Source organism: Zalophus californianus, chromosome 6 (genome assembly GCF_009762305.2).
Source record: "Zalophus californianus isolate mZalCal1 chromosome 6, mZalCal1.pri.v2, whole genome shotgun sequence".
Taxonomy (NCBI): Eukaryota; Metazoa; Chordata; class Mammalia; order Carnivora; family Otariidae; genus Zalophus; species Zalophus californianus.
Window position 1 is genome coordinate 77,430,237 of NC_045600.1, and position 17,665 is coordinate 77,447,901.

Consider the following 17,665-nt stretch of genomic DNA (forward strand, 5'->3'; position numbering starts at 1 on the left):
GGCTAGTCTCTTTGTCTTTCTATATTAATTTTTGAATAAGCTTGTCAATTTTTAGAAAATACCTTGCTGAGTTTCTGAATTATACCTACAAATCAATTTGGGCAGAATTCATACCTTAATTGAGTCCTCTCATCCATAAGGAAGGCAAATGTCTCCATTTCTAAAATTAATTCACTTGAGTTGCACAGACTTCCTTAATATGGTTTCAGATACCACATTGAAACTAACATTTAAGAATCTACCACTTGTCAAGTTGTGATATAGTATCAAAGAAAAATATTCACAATTATCTGAAAAGGCTATTAAAATATATTTCCCTCTTGTGTAAGGGAATTTCTTCATTTACTTCAACCAAAACAGTATCTCACAATAAATGAAATACAGAAGCAGAGCTACAAATCCAACTGTCTCTGATTAAGCCAGACATTAAAGAGATTTGCAGGGGAGGAGTTAAGATGGTGGAGGAGTAGGAGGACCCTAAGCTTGTCTCATCCCTTGAACACAGCTAGATAGTTATCATTCTGAATGCCCAAGAAATCAATTGGAGGTCTGAGAGAACAAAAACTAGTCTACAAGTAGGAAAGCGACCACCTTTTGGAAGGAGACCCAGAAGATGAAGAGAGAGAAAAAGGGACAGAAGGTTTATTTGAACAAATTATAGCTGAAAACTTCCCCAATCTGGGAAAGGACACAGACATCAAAATCCAAGAAGCACAGAGAAAACCCATTAAATTCAACGAAAGTCAACTACTGCCAAGGCATAGCATAGTCAAATTCACAAAATACACAGACAAGGAATAAATCCTGAAAGCAGCAAGGGAAAAAAAAGTCCTTAAACTACAAGGTTAGACAGATCAGATTCGCAGCAGATCTGTCCACAGAAACTTGGTGAGCCAGAAAAAAATGGCAGGATGTATTCAATGCGCTGAATGGGGAAAAATGCAGCCGAGAATTCTTTATCCAGCAAGGCTGTCATTCAGAATAGAAGGAGAGATAAAAAAGAGTTTCCCGGGCAAACAAAAACTAAAGGAATTCATGACCACTAAATCAGCCCTGCAAGAAATTTTAAGGCGCCTCTTTGAGTGGAGAAAAAAAGACCAAAAGCAACAAACACTAGAAAGGACCAGAGAACATCACCAGAAACACCAACTCTACAGGTAACACAATGGCACTAGATTCATATCTCTTAACTATCAATCTGAATGTAAATGGACTAAATGCTCCAATGAAAAGACATAAGGTATCAGAATGGAATAAAAAAAAAAAAACAAGATTCATCTATATGCTGCCTACAAGAGACTCATTTTAGACCTGAAGACACTGCAGACTGAAAGTAAGGGTATGAAGAACCATCTATCATGCTAACAGACATCAAAAGAAAGCTGGAGTAGCCATACTTAAATCAGACAAACTAGATTTTATTTTATTTTTATTTTTTTAAAGATTTATTTATTTATTTTGAGAGAGTGAGAATGAGAGAGAGAGAGTACCTGAGAGGGGGGAGGGTTAGAGGGAGAAGCAGGCTCCTCGCTGAGCAGGGAGCCCGATGCGGGACTCAATCCTGGGACTCCAGGATCATGACCTGAGCCGACGGCAGTCAGTTAACCGACTGAGCCACCCAGGTGCCCCAGACAAACTAGATTTTAAAACAAAGTCTGTAACAAGAGAGGAAGAAGGGTGTTATATCATAATTAAGGGGTATAACCATCAAGAAGATCTAACAATTGTAAATATTTATGCCCCCAACTTGGGAGCACGCAAATATATAAATCAATTAATAATAAACATAAAGAGGTTCCTCAAAAAGTTGAAAATAGAGCTACCCTACAACCCAGCAACTGCACTATTAGGGATTTACCCCAAAGATACAAATGTAATGATCTGACCCCAATGTCCATAGCAGCAATGTCTACAATAGCCAAGCTATGGAAAGAGCCCAGATGTCCACAGTCAGATGAATGGATAAAGAAGATGTGGTGTGTGTATATACACACACACACACACACACAATGGAATGTTACTCAGCCAACTAAAAAATGAAATCTTGCCATTTGCAACAATGTGGATGGAATTAGAGGGTATTATGCTAAGCAAATAAGTCAATCGGAGAAAGACAATTATCATATGATCTCACTCATATGGAATTTAAGAAACAAACAGAGGATCATAGAGGAAGAGAGGGAAAAATAAAACAAGGTGAAATCAGAGAGGGAGACAAACTATAAGTGACTGTTAATCATAGGAAAAAAACTGAGGGTTGCTGGAGTGGAGGGGAGGGAGGCGGGGGATGGGGTAACTGGGTGATGGACATTAAGTAGGGCACATGATCTAATGAGCAGTGGGTATTATATAAGACTGATGTATCAATGACCTGTCTCTGAAACCAATAATACATTATATGTTAATTAAATTTAAATTTTAAGAAATGAAATAAAAAAATAATAAACATAAAGAAAATCATTGATAATAATACAATAATAGTAGGGGACTTTAACACCCCTCTTACAGCAATGGACAGATCATCTACAGAAAATCAACAAGGAAACAATGGCTTTGAATGACACACTGGACTGGATGGACTTAACAGATACATTCAGAACATTTCATCCTAAAGCAGCAGTATACACATTCTTTTGAGTGTACACGGAACATTCTCTAGAATAGATCACATACTGGGTCGCTCAACAAGTACAAAAAGATCGTGATTATATCATGCATAGTTTCAAAACACAACACTATGAAACTTGGAAGTCAACCACAAGAAAAAATTTGGAAAGACCTCAAATATATGGAGGTTAAGAACATCCTACTAAAAATGAGTGGGTTAACCAGGAAATTAAAGAAGAATGAAAAAAACACATGGAAGTAAATGAAAACACAACAGTTCAAAACCTTAGGGAAGTATATAGCAAATAGGCCTTCCTCAAGAAGCAAAAGTCTCAAATACACAACTTAACCTTACACCTAAAGGAAATAGAAAAGGAACAGCAAATGAAGTCTAAAGCCAGCAAAAGAAGGGAAATAATAAAGATTAGAGCAGAAATAAATGATACAGAAACAAAAAAACCAGTAGAACAGATTAACAAAACTAAGAGAGGGTTGACAGAATTAATAAAACTGATAAATCCCTAGCTAGATTTATCAAGAAAAGAGAAAGGACCCAAACAGATAAAATCACAAATGAAAGAAGAGAGATCACAACCAATACCATAGAAATACAATTATAAGAGAATACTATGAAAAATTATATGCTAACAAACTGGGCAATCTAGAAGAAATGGACACTCCTAGAAACTTACAAACTACCAAAACTGAAAGAGGAACAAACAGAAAATTCGAACAGACCCATAACCAGCCAAAAAATTGAATCAGTAATCAAAAATCTCCCAACAAAAAAAGTCGTGGGCCAGATAGCTTCCCACGGGAATTCTACCAGACATTTAAAGAAGAGTCAATACCTATTCTTCTCAAACTGTTCCAAAAAATAGAAATGGAAGGAAAACTTCCAAACTCATTCTACAAGGCCAGCATTACCTTGATTCCAAAACCAAAGACCCCACCAAAAAGGAGAATTACAGGTCAATATCCCTGATGAACATGGATGTGAAAATTCTCAATAAAATACGAGCAAATCGAATTCAATAGTACATTAAAAGAATAATTCACCACAATCAAGTGGGATTTATTCCTGGGCTGTAAGGGTGGTTCAGTATTTGCAAATCAATCAATGTGATACACCACATTAATGAAAGGATAAGAACCATATGATCCTGTCAATAGATGCAGAAAAAGCATTTGACAAAATAAGCATCCATTCTTGATAAAAACCCTAAACAAAGTAGGGATAGTTGGAACATATCTCAACATCATAAAGGCCACATACAAAAGACGCTAATATCATCCTCAATGGGGAAAAAGTGGGAGCCTTTCCCCTACAGTCAGGAATAAGACAAGGATGCTCACTCTTACCATTATTATTTAACATAGTACTGGAAGTTTCAGCCTCAGGAATGAGACAACAAAAAGAAATAAAAGGCATCCAAATCAGCTAGGAAGAAGTCAAACTTTCACTATTTGCGGATGACATATTCTATGTAGAAAACCCAAAAGATGCCACTAAAAAATTGCTAGAACTAATACATGAATTCAGCAAAATCACAGGATATAAAATCAATGTGCAGGAACTTTTTGCTTTTCTATTCACCAATAACAAAGCAGCAGAAAAAGAAATCAAGGATTGATTCCATTTGTAATTGCACTGAAAACAGTAAGATATCTAGAGATAAACCTAACTAAAGAAAGAGGTAAAAGATCTGTACTCTGAAAACTATAGAACACTTATGAAAGAAATTGAAGAGGACACAAAGAAATGGAAAAGCATTCCATGCTCATGGATTAGAAGAACAAACATTGTTAAAATGTCTATACTACCCAAAGCAATCCACACACCTAATACAATCCCTATCAAAATACCACCAGTATTTTTCACAGACCTAGAACAAACAATCCTAAAATCTTTATGGAACCACAAAAGATCCCAAATAGCCAAAGCAATCCTGAAAAAGAAAAACAACTGGAGACATCACGATTCCAGATTTCAAGCTATATTACAAAACTGTAGTCATCAAAACAGTATGGTACTGGCACAAAACAAACACACAGATCAATGGAACAGAATAGAAAACCCAGAAATGGACCCACACCTATATGGTGAACTAATCTTCAACAAAGCAGCTAAGAATATCCAATGGAAAAAAAGAGGGTCTCTTCAACAAATGGTGTTGGGAAAACTGGACAGCAACATGCAGAAGAATGAAACTGGGCCACTTTTTTACACCACACACAAAAATAAACTGAAAATGGCGAAAGACCTAAATGTGAGACAGGACACCATCAAAGTCCTAGGGGAGAGCACAGGCAGAAACCTATTGGTTGTAGCAACTTCTTACTTCATGCTGCTGGAGGCAAGGGAAACAAAAGCAATTATGAACTACTGGGACTTCATCAAGATAAAAAGATTTTGCAGTACAGCGAAGGAAACAACAAAACTAAAAGGCAGCCTACAGAATGAGAGATTTGTAAATGACATATCTGATAAAGGGTTAGTATCTAAAATCTATAAAGAATCTATTAAACTCAACACCCAAAAAAACAAATAATCCAGTTGAGAAATGGAAAGAAGACATTTTTCCAAAGAAGACATCCAGATGGCTAATAGACACGTGAAAAAAATGCTCAGTATCACTCATCATCAGGGAAATAAAAATCAAAACCATGATGAGATACCACCTCATACCCGTCAGAATGGTTAAAATAAACAACACAAGAAACAACAGGTGTTAGTGAGGATGCAGAGAAAGAGGAACCCTCTTGCACTGCTGGTGGGAATGCAAACTGATGCAGCCATTCTGGAGAACAGTTTGGAGGTTCCTCAAAAAGTTAAAAAGAGAACTACCCTACGATCCAGCAATTGCACTACTAGGTCTTTACACAAAGGATACAAAGATACAGGTTTGAAGGGGTACATGCACCCCAGTGTTTATTGCAGCATTATCAACAGCAAAATTATGGAGAGAGCCCAAATATCCACTGACTGATGAATAAAGAAGAGATGGTATATATATACAATGGAATATTACTCAGCCATCAGAAAGAATGAAATCTTGCCATTCGCAACAATGTGGATAGAGCTAGAGTATATTATGCTAAGTGAAACAGAGAAAGATAAATACCATATGATTTCACTCATATGTGGAATTTAAGAAAGAAAATAGATGAACATATGGGAATGGGGAAAAAAGTATGAGAGGGAAGCAAACCATAGAAGACTCTTAATGATGGAGAACAAACTGAGGGTCGATGGAAGGAGATGGGTGGGGGATGGGCTAAATGGGTGATGGGCATTAGAGAGGGCACTTGCTGTGATGAGCACTGGGTGTTGTATGTAGGTGATGAATCACTGAATTCTACTTTAGAGACCAATATTACACTGTATGTTAACTAAAATTTAAATTAAAAAAAAGATTTGCAAAAATGCAAAACAATGCCACTCTTCACTATATATTTTTTTAATTTTGGACAATATATTTTTCATTAACGCTACGTATGCTAACATATAATAGGCTTTTAACTGATTTTAATAAAGTATTTAAAAATTTTCCAGTTTCAATTTCTAATATAGTAAACATAATGGCTATAATCCACATTAAAAAAGTTCTTTAGCATCTTCAATAATTTACAAGAGTATAAAGGTGCATTATGGGCAAAAATAAATTCCCCATATGGATTATGCAGCTAAATTGAATGTAAAAAAAAAAATCTATGGAAGTGTTTTAAAATATAATATTTTATAATCTTATGGTGATGAAGACCTTCTACATAAACCATTTGTTATTGTTATTAAAAAATGACTGACAGGATTAAAAATTTAAAACATTCGTAATAACAAAATACACCAAAACAAAGTTTAAAAGTGAGAAATTGAGAGAAAATAACTGCAACACAAACTAGACAAAATATCAGAGCATGCAAAATACATAAAGGTTTCTTTAAAAAAAAAAATCAGTACAAGCAATGAAATACAAAATAGCAAAAGATAACAAGAAAGTTACAGAGGAAATGTAAATGGCCAGGAAAAATAGAAAGATGCTTAATTCCCCCAAGAAAATCACAGAATGCAAAGTTAAACAATGAGGATTCTTTTATTCTTGGATTGGCAAAAATGAAAGGCTAGTGTACCTACTGGGTAGAGACAGAAAGAAATCCTCATATGCTGTTGGTATAATCGATATATATTTTTGAAGGAAATTCAGCAATGTGTAACAAATTTTAAACACAACTCCTTCCAGTCAACTATACTGCTTCTGGGAATCAGTACCAAGAATTTTTATATAGATACAGAAACAATGTTGTTCATTACTGAATTGTTAGTAATGGCCAAAAATTGAGAAGGTAAAGATGTGTCAATAGTAGAGTGATTAAAAAATAGTATAGTCGACCTGTCCAATGGAACTTTATGCAGTTCATTAAGAGAATGAAACAGATTTTTGTGTTATTGTAAGAGTCATTATTAAATCTTACGAAAATCAACAACCAAACCAACTTTCAAGTTGAAACCAAATTTGTTTCATTTTAAATAGCCAACGAACTAAACATAATTTCTCCCAAGAATTAAGGACAATGGGGAGATAACAACACGGTTAAAAGTTAAGACTGCCTAGGTTTGAAATTGGAATTCCAGCTCTGCCACTTACCTGTTATTTGATCTAGGCAAATAACTTACCAATTCTGTGTCTCAGTGACCTTATTTCTAAAATGGTACCTACTCCTCACACAAATGAATGTCTTGAGGATTATTTACACACTTAGTAGAGAGCCTACCATGTACTATAAATGTATTACTACCATTTTCAAAAAAGTATATTAGCTAAGTGTCAAAGAATATTACTAATTTCATAAATTTTGAACACACAAAAATTTTTCTCATATTCTAGTATCACACATATTCTAATATCACACATTTACTGGTTTCTGTTTTATATTATGATTGATGAGATACCAGTTTTATGTTCTACTCTAAGAAAAATGTATGATTTAGGGAAAATGTTTAAGTTATGAAAAATATAAATTCTGCCCCCCAAAACAGAAGATCAATAATTATATCTAAGTGACTTAAAGATACCAACTGCTAGAGAGAAGCACTAGTTTTAGCTGTCAACAGAATGGTGCAATAAGTTACATTACCTAGTAGTGCAAAATGATTAAAAGCAAAAAGAAAATTAAAATTCAGTTTTCCTTTCATGTCGACTTACCTGAGAGGTCCAAAAAGCTTGACCAAAGATTCCCGAGTATCTACTTCTGCCACATTTGAGAGGGCAAAATCATAGAGTTCAGGGAAATGTGCAAAAGCAGCTCTCTGGAAGAGATAAAGTCAGTAACTAATGCCTACATATTAACTACAATTTATATACATTATAAAAATAATATTTAAAAAATATTAATGCACTTCTTTCTTATGCTTCTCATATGTGACCTCTGCCTTATTTAGCCAGAAGCATTCAATACAATGGGAAAAAACTAGAATTATTCCAGCAGGATTGCAAAAACAAGGAGTCAATGTTCAGTTTTTTATTTCTAATGCTGTATTCTGAAAATAAATGAAAACAGCCATGAAAGCCTTAGCTTCACTGACAGGAAGGCAGAAAAATAAAACAAAACACTTTATTATGAAGAACCGGCGCAACAAAACTAAAAGAAAGTTCCAAGGGAAATTCCCACTGGAGAGATAGCTTGAGGGAGAATTCAAAAGCACAGTGGTTTGTGCTTTTACTTTGGAACTCTGGAAAGAAAGGACCTCTCAGGGTAACACCCCCAACCAACCATGGGGTAAGCTGTAAGAAAACAGAAATAGCAGCATTACAGTGACTGGGTAAGAGTGTAAAAGGTAACATCCCTACTCTTCCTTAAAGTCCACGTGGCACAGAGAAGATCCAGATGTTTTCATGTGCCTCATAGTAGATGGCACCACAAGTTGCCAAGGTTATTGTTGAGCATGCCATGAGATTACTACAGGTAACAGCAAACCGACGCTGCAACCCAAGCCTCAGTGAGCTGTTTAAGCTAGGAAATGAATGAGAGTCAGCTCTCAGGAGAACTCTAGCACCGCCAAGAGCAAGGTTGGAACCTCATCAGCAAGGAGGTAGCCAAGCTCCTCAGGAACCATCATCATGCCTTGCCCGGTGCCAAGAGAGCAGACCACATGCCACACGAGCTGTGGTCACTTCAAGGGCAGAAGCAGAAGGATAAAAACACTACTGCTCTGAGAAGAGCAGGAAAAGACATCTGAGCCAGGACTCTGTGCAGATCACTCCTCTTCCAAAATGATGAGGCTATCACAGTGCCTCCACATATCCAGATACCATTCTGGGAAAGAAGAGGGAGAGCAGAGTGTCCTTGAGAGAGAGTGGAATTGATTATGAAAGACAACTTGAACTTAAGTTGACTCAGTCTTTACCCAAAAAGCCTCTTTAAAACAGAAAGAACTGAATTTCTTCAAAGTGACAAATAAAAGTTTCTTTCTGCCACCAGAAAGAGTAAGAGCAGGATGAGATCAGTAATAGAAAACAAAGGTACTTTGTGGACATAGCTGAGCTGTATTGGCAAATTTCAGTCCCATTACGGTTGTTTATTTTTAAAATGTACAAAATGCTCACACATACTTTGTCAATATATTGGAATGGTCTTTCATAAAATAAAAATGGTAAGTATATGCATCAAATTGGCCCAGTAACTGATAGAAAATTTGAGTGTCAAGTATCAGTATCGTGATTCTCAAGACTGAAGAAAGCCATTTTTTTCCCATGGATTCATCAGAATTAGCAATATTTAAAAAGTTCAATATGAAAACATCATTAAATTAGTACTTTCTTCTGTCTGTACTACACAAAACTAAATTATTTGTGACCCAACTTGATGAAGCAGAAGCATAGGCTGCACTGCATTTCAGTTACCTGTAGAGAAGTAATTCTGTCATAGTGAATTGTGGTCATCTCATTCTCTGTCAGCGCATTTCCAGTCTGGTCGTTAATCTCAAAACCAGTATAGAACTTAAGCATGTCCAAAAGCTGAAAGGATACATTTACATTACTAAACTGTGTGAACATAAGAACAAGAAACCAGGAACAAAAACTATTTATAAAGAATAAACAAGTCCATATAACTTCTCAGAGGTGCTGAAAAACTCTGGAATATAAACACTGCAACAAACACTTTAGAACATATCCAAACGTGTTATTTGTGTAAGAATAAAGTATGAGTCTACTGAATAAATTGTTAAAGTCTATTTCATATACATGGTCTACTTCTACAGAGAGGAACTTAAACTGTAATCCCAATAATGAACAGACATTAAGGATCTAAGGAAGTCAAACACTAATGGAAAAAAACTACATCACTGCAAATTTATAGAACTAGACCAGTAGGGGGAACCTGTGAGGTCCTTTACTTATGCCACTTAATACAGAATTTTCTGAATGAAGGTTTTGGAATTCATAATTAAAGATACTCTCCCCTGTGTACTGCTTCTATTAGGGAAAAGCAGCAAGGTGAGGAAAGCTAAGATATTTATTCCTCTCATCAGTCTCCATGGCCATCAAGCCCTTTCTTTGGCCTAGTTACTGCTGCTAATGAAGGCCTGGTTTCCCTTCCTAGCAATGGCATCAAGAATCTACTGGCTGCAATCAACCCATATCTTTATTATTCCTAATTCTAATCTATGGAAGATCAGATATGAGAATTTTAATATGTTGTAATGTATGTGGCAAATCACTAGACAGAAATTTAATAAGAGAATGAGAAAAAATATAGATGCAAGATAAAAGAATTCTTGGGGCACCTGGGTGCCGCAGTCGGTTAAGTGTCCGACTCTTGGTTTAGGCTCAGGTCATGATCTCAGGGTCGTGATATTGAGCCCCGAGTGGGGCTCTGCACTCAGTGGGGAGTCTGCTTGAGATTCTCTCTCTCCCTTTCCCCAGCTTGTGCACTCTAAATTAAAAAAAAAAAAAAAGATAAGAGAATTCTTAAAAGAGTATGTAAACACATAAAAATTGTATTTCCAAGTATGATCTCATTGAAAGGCAAGTGTTAGAAGTTTGTTAGAAGACTTTCCTCCTGAAAAGGAGATGTGAAACAAGAAATGTGAAACACTAATACTCCTTTCTACCCAAGGTAGCAAATGAACACTTCCATGCTATCAACTGTCTCTGTCACCACCATCTTATGGAAAGACAGCCATGATATTAGGGCATAGTTCTCTTGAAATTAATGCTCATCATCTATTGTATTCCACAGTGGTTACTAACATACAATATATGAGTATTTGGGACTACATTGCCAAGATCATAATTTAGTCCAATAATAAAATCACATATGATTAACAAAAGCTCTTATTAAGACTTGATTTTACTTTAAAATGACTAATTAGGAATTTACATTATTCAATCCAATATTTAGCAAAATGTCCTTTATATCATCCCCTGGTATTAGTTTCATGGCAAAAAAAAGATCAATTTAGAAATGAAAAATGTATGTAACCGTTCAGATGTATCAATGCTCACCTGGGAAAAAAGATGGCCATCCTCTTCCCTATGAACAAGATTGGAGAGGTAACAGTGAACCAAAAGGTGGGAGTCATCCAGGATGGTATTAAACCAGCGCCTTGTGGGGAGTAGGGCCTAGAGAAAATAAACATGGCAATAAGTCTGTACGATCTCTGCAGCTAGAGGTAAAATCTACTAGTTTGCTCAGAAGTGTCAATCACATACAAGGTACCGTCTAGTCTCCCAAAAGTCACGGTGCACAAAGCAAGGGGTCTGGTCAATGCCGGTAAGCAAAGGCAGTGGCGATGTTTAAAAATAAAATCCAGCACTGAAGAAATTTCACAGATATATAGGCCAGTAGTTTTCAAACAAAATCCTGTATGAAATTCCAATATGTACTGTGTATAGATTTAAAAGTGGTGTTATTCTGAGAGAAAAGGGACTGGGGATCCCTACGTGGAGACTTCTTTCTCCATATCTTCTTCCCACATCCCCCTTGTGACAGTCAGTAAGACAATGTCAAGATAGTGATAATCAGTTTGAAAACCTCTAATCTAATCAAATATCCTCATTTTATAGAGGAGGTTATCAAGATCCTCAGAGGTTATATTTTAGTTACCGGCAGAACTAGAATCTGAATAAAGATCTCATGAATGGCTGTGAGTCCAAAACCCTAATCCTTATGTCAAGAAACCACCCTCTCTCTCCAGATAAGAAATGAACACAAAGGATTTTCTTTCAATTTCCTGCAGTAAAGAGGGAAAGGAAAGGAAATGAATTCAATCTGAATTACACCAACTCTGCATCTGAACTTTCTGTCAAAATCTTGCACCTAATATTATGAAATCTTCTTTAAGAATCTTAATTTAAAAAACTGACAATAGCAGCTATATCTTTTTTCATCAACAATATTTAGGCACGTTTAGAAAAGTGAGATTATTAAAGAGACAGCCATAAACCCATCACTTCAGCCATTATTAAAACTCTATGATGGGGAAAAAAAAAAAAAGCCAAAACCCAAACCAAAAACCTCTATGATGGGGTATTAAAATATGATAGAAAATAAAATGCTATTGCTAGACTCATGTTTAATAACTACACTATATATTTTTTTCTACAAACAACAGCCATCTGACAGTTATTTGAAAACCTCAAGGGCCAACTGCTTTTGACTTTCCTCTCTCTGTTACACCTAGAAACAGGTAAAAAAAACTAAGGCCACTTTGAAGTAATGAAGAAATAGTTCATATATTTCATACAGTCATATACTCAATCTTATCCCCATTAAAGATGATGTAACAGAAAAATCACTGCACATTTCTTACCTCTAGGTCAATCATAAGTTCAATGAATCTTTCACAGTAATGAACTTTATCCATAGTGACTGGTTCTAGACATAACAGAGAAAACATGTTAGAATCTTCTTTCTTAGGCCATTCAACGTACTAAATCTTAAAATTCAGAGTTATTTAGTTATTGCAACTGTCATCTGTCTATTACTCATCAGGACAGGATCATGATTCAGAGTAAGGACCCCACCTATATTTCAAAAAAGGCAGGCCTTATCCTTATGTTTAGCTCTACAAATACAAGAAAATGAAAAACCTATCTTGGGTCAGAAACACATTTAAAGTATCAGGTTTGCAAAAATATTTTTAAAGGGCTTAGATTTAGATCTACTAATGTCTGTAATAATTAGTCATAAAAAATGACCTGTACTGGGCGCCTGGGTGGCTCAGTTGGTTAAGCGACTGCCTTCGGCTCAGGTCATGATCCTGGAGTTCCAGGATCGAGTCCCGCATCGGGCTCCCTGCTCAGCAGGGAATCTGCTTCTCCCTCTGACCCTCCCCCTCTCATGTGCTCACTCTTTCTCATTCTCTCTCTCAAATAAAATAAATAAAATCTTTAAAAAAAAAATGACCTGTACTTATGATTAGATTTGAAAAAACCGAGCGATACAAAAACTAAAAAGGCAGTCTAAAAACAGAACTAAAAAGGTGGTTTAAATCAGTTCTTGACCCACTTTCCTTCTTATCCTCACACACTGAACTTCTAGAACTTGTCTCAAACACATAAACACATATATGTATGTATACATGCAGACACAGATATCTGTAGAATGCAAAGAAAATGGGTGGGAAAGGTACACACCAAACTAAAAAAAGGGACAACTGTTAGAGGAGTTTTTTTCCACTGTGTGTGTGTATATATATATATTACTTTTTCACATTAAAATGTCAATGACAGAGCAATGAAATATTTTTAAATCACTACCTTATTTTATGCTATTCATGAGTATTAACGTACTATTTTTAAAAACATTTACTTTCGTTTTTAAATAATTACAACCTCATAACATGACAAACTTTTAGAGTACAAGTTTTGTTTTTTTTCTAATGCCAAGTAATAGTCTACCATTTTACCAGCTAAGCCATCCTGCCAAGATTCTGTCAATTAAAAAGGAAATAATTCCAGGGTCCCCACTGCTGCTTCGTCTAAGGACTCCCAGTAGCGATTAACCCCAGTGCTTAGATTTAACCTATGAATGCTTAAATAAATCCACATATTTAATTTATTTGTAGTATACAGGAAAATAGAAGGCTTCATCCGAAGAAAGAAATGTGAATACTTTTGTGACTAATATATGGAAATATTAAGTAGCACTTTTCTAGTTAACACATGCTCCAAATGCAGACCGTGAAATAACATAACCATGAAATTTCATAGCTGGAAAAGACCTCAGAGAATGCCTATCTTGGCTCATTTTCCAGGTTAGAAAGTAAAAACCAGAGAAAATGACCTGGTAAAAGTGTAGAATAAAATAATGGCTGGTTAGAACTGGAATCTAGGTTTTCTGAGACATAATCTAGTCATATAGCTGTTGAAACTAAAGAATTTAAAGAAGCAACTTATAAATTAAATCCATTCAAACTAGTCCTCTGCTATTTTTTCTTGTTACTATAGAAGGAAAATATTTTTCTCCAAAATTTAAGAAGTGAGCAAACTCTGTACTCTGTATTTTTATTTATAGTTTGAGAAAATTATTGGCAATGACCTATTTAAAATTAAAATTAGAACATGATGCTTGCCACTCAACTTCTGAGCTCTGGTGAATAAAGCTGCGTATTTTTATGTAAGTTGGCCCTACTGGGCATATTGTTTAGACACACAGCTACAATTATTTAAACAAACACACACACACACACACACACACACACACACACACACACACAAATATAGTATAATCACGGTATATTTTAAGTATATAGTCTACACAACATATATTTGTTTCATCAATAAGTGGAGGCCATGTGGGAGGGAAATCTTTCCCATTTTGTCTTGTAGCTCTTAGAGCTGAAACCTTGTCATTCCAATTTCAGACACCAAGATATCCTTATCATTTGCTTCTCATGTACATTGTGGGGGGGTTTTTTTTTCCCTTTCTTCTGACAGCAGTCCTGACATCTCAGATCAACCTACACAGATTTCCTTTATAATAACCGATAGGATATGTTGTTTTTCATGACCCTGTAAAATGAAACTATGATCCTTATTTTTTTTAAAAACCAGTTTTCTGTTTTCTAACTATATAATCCATCCATCTTTACCCTCTGAACTGGCACACTACTTTCATCATCTTGTTGGTTCCTCTGCCAGAGTTAACAAATTTTGATTAAAGCTCAAGGTCAATCTAAGAAATTTTGTTTTCTGGCAATAAATAAACAATGGTAACAGCTGGTGGTTTGAAGACCGTTAAAATTAATGCAGGTCCCATGTTGCTGTTGTTACTTGATTTTCAAACCTTGCCGATGCCCCAAAATTAACATTCTATAGAGATATCCATTTTTATGACCTTAATTATGACAGGCATTAGCACTTCTATGCACTCATTACTACCTTTTTTGCCCCAAAAAAGAAATCTAAGTTTTCCTTCTAGATTTAAGCCACTTAACTGAAAGACTTAAAAATACTAATATTAAGTGACTTAGATGATTAGCATATGACAATTTTTTCTTTACACCAATGCTGGGACTAATCTTATGCCTCAAATCAGGTATAGCTGATGGACAGCATTAGCATCTGTTCCTCACTGAATCATAGGTATGATTTTCAGTTGTATAATATTACTTGGAAGATCGGCATTTATAAGTAATCCTGTTGTATTTTAGTTTAAAAAAAGCTATAATCTCTGATGCAAAAATATTAAATATGCATCTACAGAGCTGTTTTTAGATTATATCCCACTCAGAAAATACAATTTTATTAGCCAATCTTATATAACATATATACACCTTTATTAAGTAAAAACTATTCTATGTACATTCACTAAATGCTTATAAAGATCTTGCAAACTCAGCATAATGTAATTAGCCCCTCTTGGTATACAGTCATTATCACACACACACACACACACACACAAATATAGTATAATCACGGTATATTTTTAAGTATATAGTCTACACAACATATATTTGTTTCATCAATAAGTGGAGGCCATGTTGGAGGGAAATCTTTCCCATTTTGTCTTGTAGCTCATATCTCAAAAATAACTCTTTCCCTTCCAAACAGTATTTGATGTTGTTTAAAAACACTATCTAGCACCATATTGTAAATTCCACGTGGGTCTGTAACTGTCTTGTTCACTACTGTATCCCTGCACCTTGCTCAGGACCTAAGTCTAGCAAGCAAACTCAAAAAATATTTGCTAGGTAAATGAGTATTTCAATAACCATGCAGGTACCTTTAAAACATGTGAATTTTTAAGGCAGTCATAATACTCAGACTGTTAATATACATGAAAAGGGGAGGACAGATATGTTGTCATTATGATTTAAAACTATTCCAAGAGCAGGTTTTAGACTGGAGACTAGTAAATACTGTAGAGGCACCTAAATGACAACTTCACAAATGAGCTAAGAGAAGATAGTTACCAGAAAGAGGCACTGATTTCAGCACAGAGATAAACTTCTGTATGAGCTGTGAAAGAAATCTTCTTTCTTGATAGGCTCTAAAATCAGAGAATAAGATTGACCAAATTATTTTTGAAAAATAATTATTTCAAAAGTAAAATTAAATGTCAAACAAGCCTTTCTTGTACTGTTCAAATGTTCCATTTCTCTCTGAAACTGGGACTATAATTTGAACACACAGCTGCTTTATTACTGGTATAATAAGCCAGCTAAGAAACAACCCTTTCTCTTACTATGAAAGTTTTCACTTGTGATTTAAAGGTCAGAACTAGAAAGGAGTTTTTAAAATTTCATTTATAGTCGCTCTTAAGGTTCCAAATTTTATGTTTATGTATGTAGTTAAAATAAGCAATTTTATACCTTAATATGTTTGAAGTATCACATATAATAGAATATTACAATGTCTAAAAATTCAATGTTGGTTTAAAAACAATTATCTAGGAGCGGCTGGGTGGCTCAGTCAGTTAAGTGGCTGCCTTTGGCTCAGGTCATGATCCCAGGGGCCTGGGATCGAGCCCCACGTCAGGTTCCCTGCTCAGCGGGGAGCCTGCTTCTCCCTCTCCCTCTGCCTACTTGTGCTCTCTATCTCTCTGTCAAAAATAAATAAATAAAATCTTAAAAAAAAAAAAAACTTAAAAAAACCCAACAATTTTCTTCTACATATTACTAATTTAAGATGCACTGTGTACCATAAATCAACAAACATTCATCAGGTACTGGACAGCTGCAAATGATTACGCCAGTCCTCCCGGAAATACAAAGGAGGGGAATGACTAAAATGTACTTGAATGAGAGGTATTATAATTTAAAGGTAATTAGTAACACAGACCAGCATGTAATTAATAAAACCGGCTGACATTAACTGAGCACTTAGTGTGTCAGGATCTGAGTTGTGTTAAGTACTTCACATGAATAATCTCATTTAATGCTGACAACAGTCCTATGAAATCGGTACTGCTTACTGTTCCAATCTCATACTGGTGCTGAAAGAGGTGAGATTAACTTGCCCACAGTTACACAGCAAGCAAGTGTGCAGCCTAGTTAAGTCTGACTATAGAACCTTTTCTCTAAATAACTACACATATTCTAACCATTACACAAACAGCCGGCATTTCAATAAAAAACACACAGCATGTTTTTGGAATTCAGAAGAAGAAAGCACTGTGACCTAAAGTAGTTTGTCTAGAAGTGCTTAGGTTAGCCTTCAATTAAGTGGAGTGGAGGGGAAAGGGTACTTAGGGAAGCAATGTTTAAGAAACAATTAAGAGACTGGGCCAAGGATTTGGAGTCACCGAAAAAAATAGCTGGGGGTTTTTGAATGCCACTGCAAGGAGTTTAGAGTTTACCCTATGGGAACCAGGAAACCATTGAAAGCTTGTGAATAGGAATATGGCAAAGAAAACAAAATTTTCTAAAGAGATGGCTAGTTAGGCTCATTGTTGTGGGAAAGCTGGAAGAAACACCAAATAGGAATTTATTGTAGTGCTTTAGTCAGGAGCTGTGAAGGCTTGAATTAAGACAACAGCAGTGTGAATAGACAAGAAAGAAGAAAAAGGACAAAAGATGATCCAATAGGACTGGTTGATGGGATATAAACTG

General features: G+C 35.4%; 1 protein-coding gene across 2 annotated transcripts in view; it reads right to left on the reverse strand.

Annotated features, from left to right (window-relative positions):
- Window positions 1-17,665, reverse strand: part of AQR (aquarius intron-binding spliceosomal factor) — a 113,174-nt gene that overhangs the window by 58,209 nt on the left and 37,300 nt on the right. For both annotated transcript variants that reach the window (XR_003516061.2, XM_027572737.1), the window contains exons 9-13: window positions 16,028-16,104; window positions 12,422-12,486; window positions 11,115-11,231; window positions 9,510-9,623; window positions 7,812-7,915 (exon numbers count right to left, since the gene is read on the reverse strand). Coding sequence is in view for 1 of the 2 variants with exons in the window: in XM_027572737.1 (XP_027428538.1) it covers window positions 7,812-7,915; window positions 9,510-9,623; window positions 11,115-11,231; window positions 12,422-12,486; window positions 16,028-16,104 (477 nt within the window). In the remaining variant the exon portion in view is untranslated. The remainder of the gene's footprint in view (window positions 1-7,811; window positions 7,916-9,509; window positions 9,624-11,114; window positions 11,232-12,421; window positions 12,487-16,027; window positions 16,105-17,665) is intronic.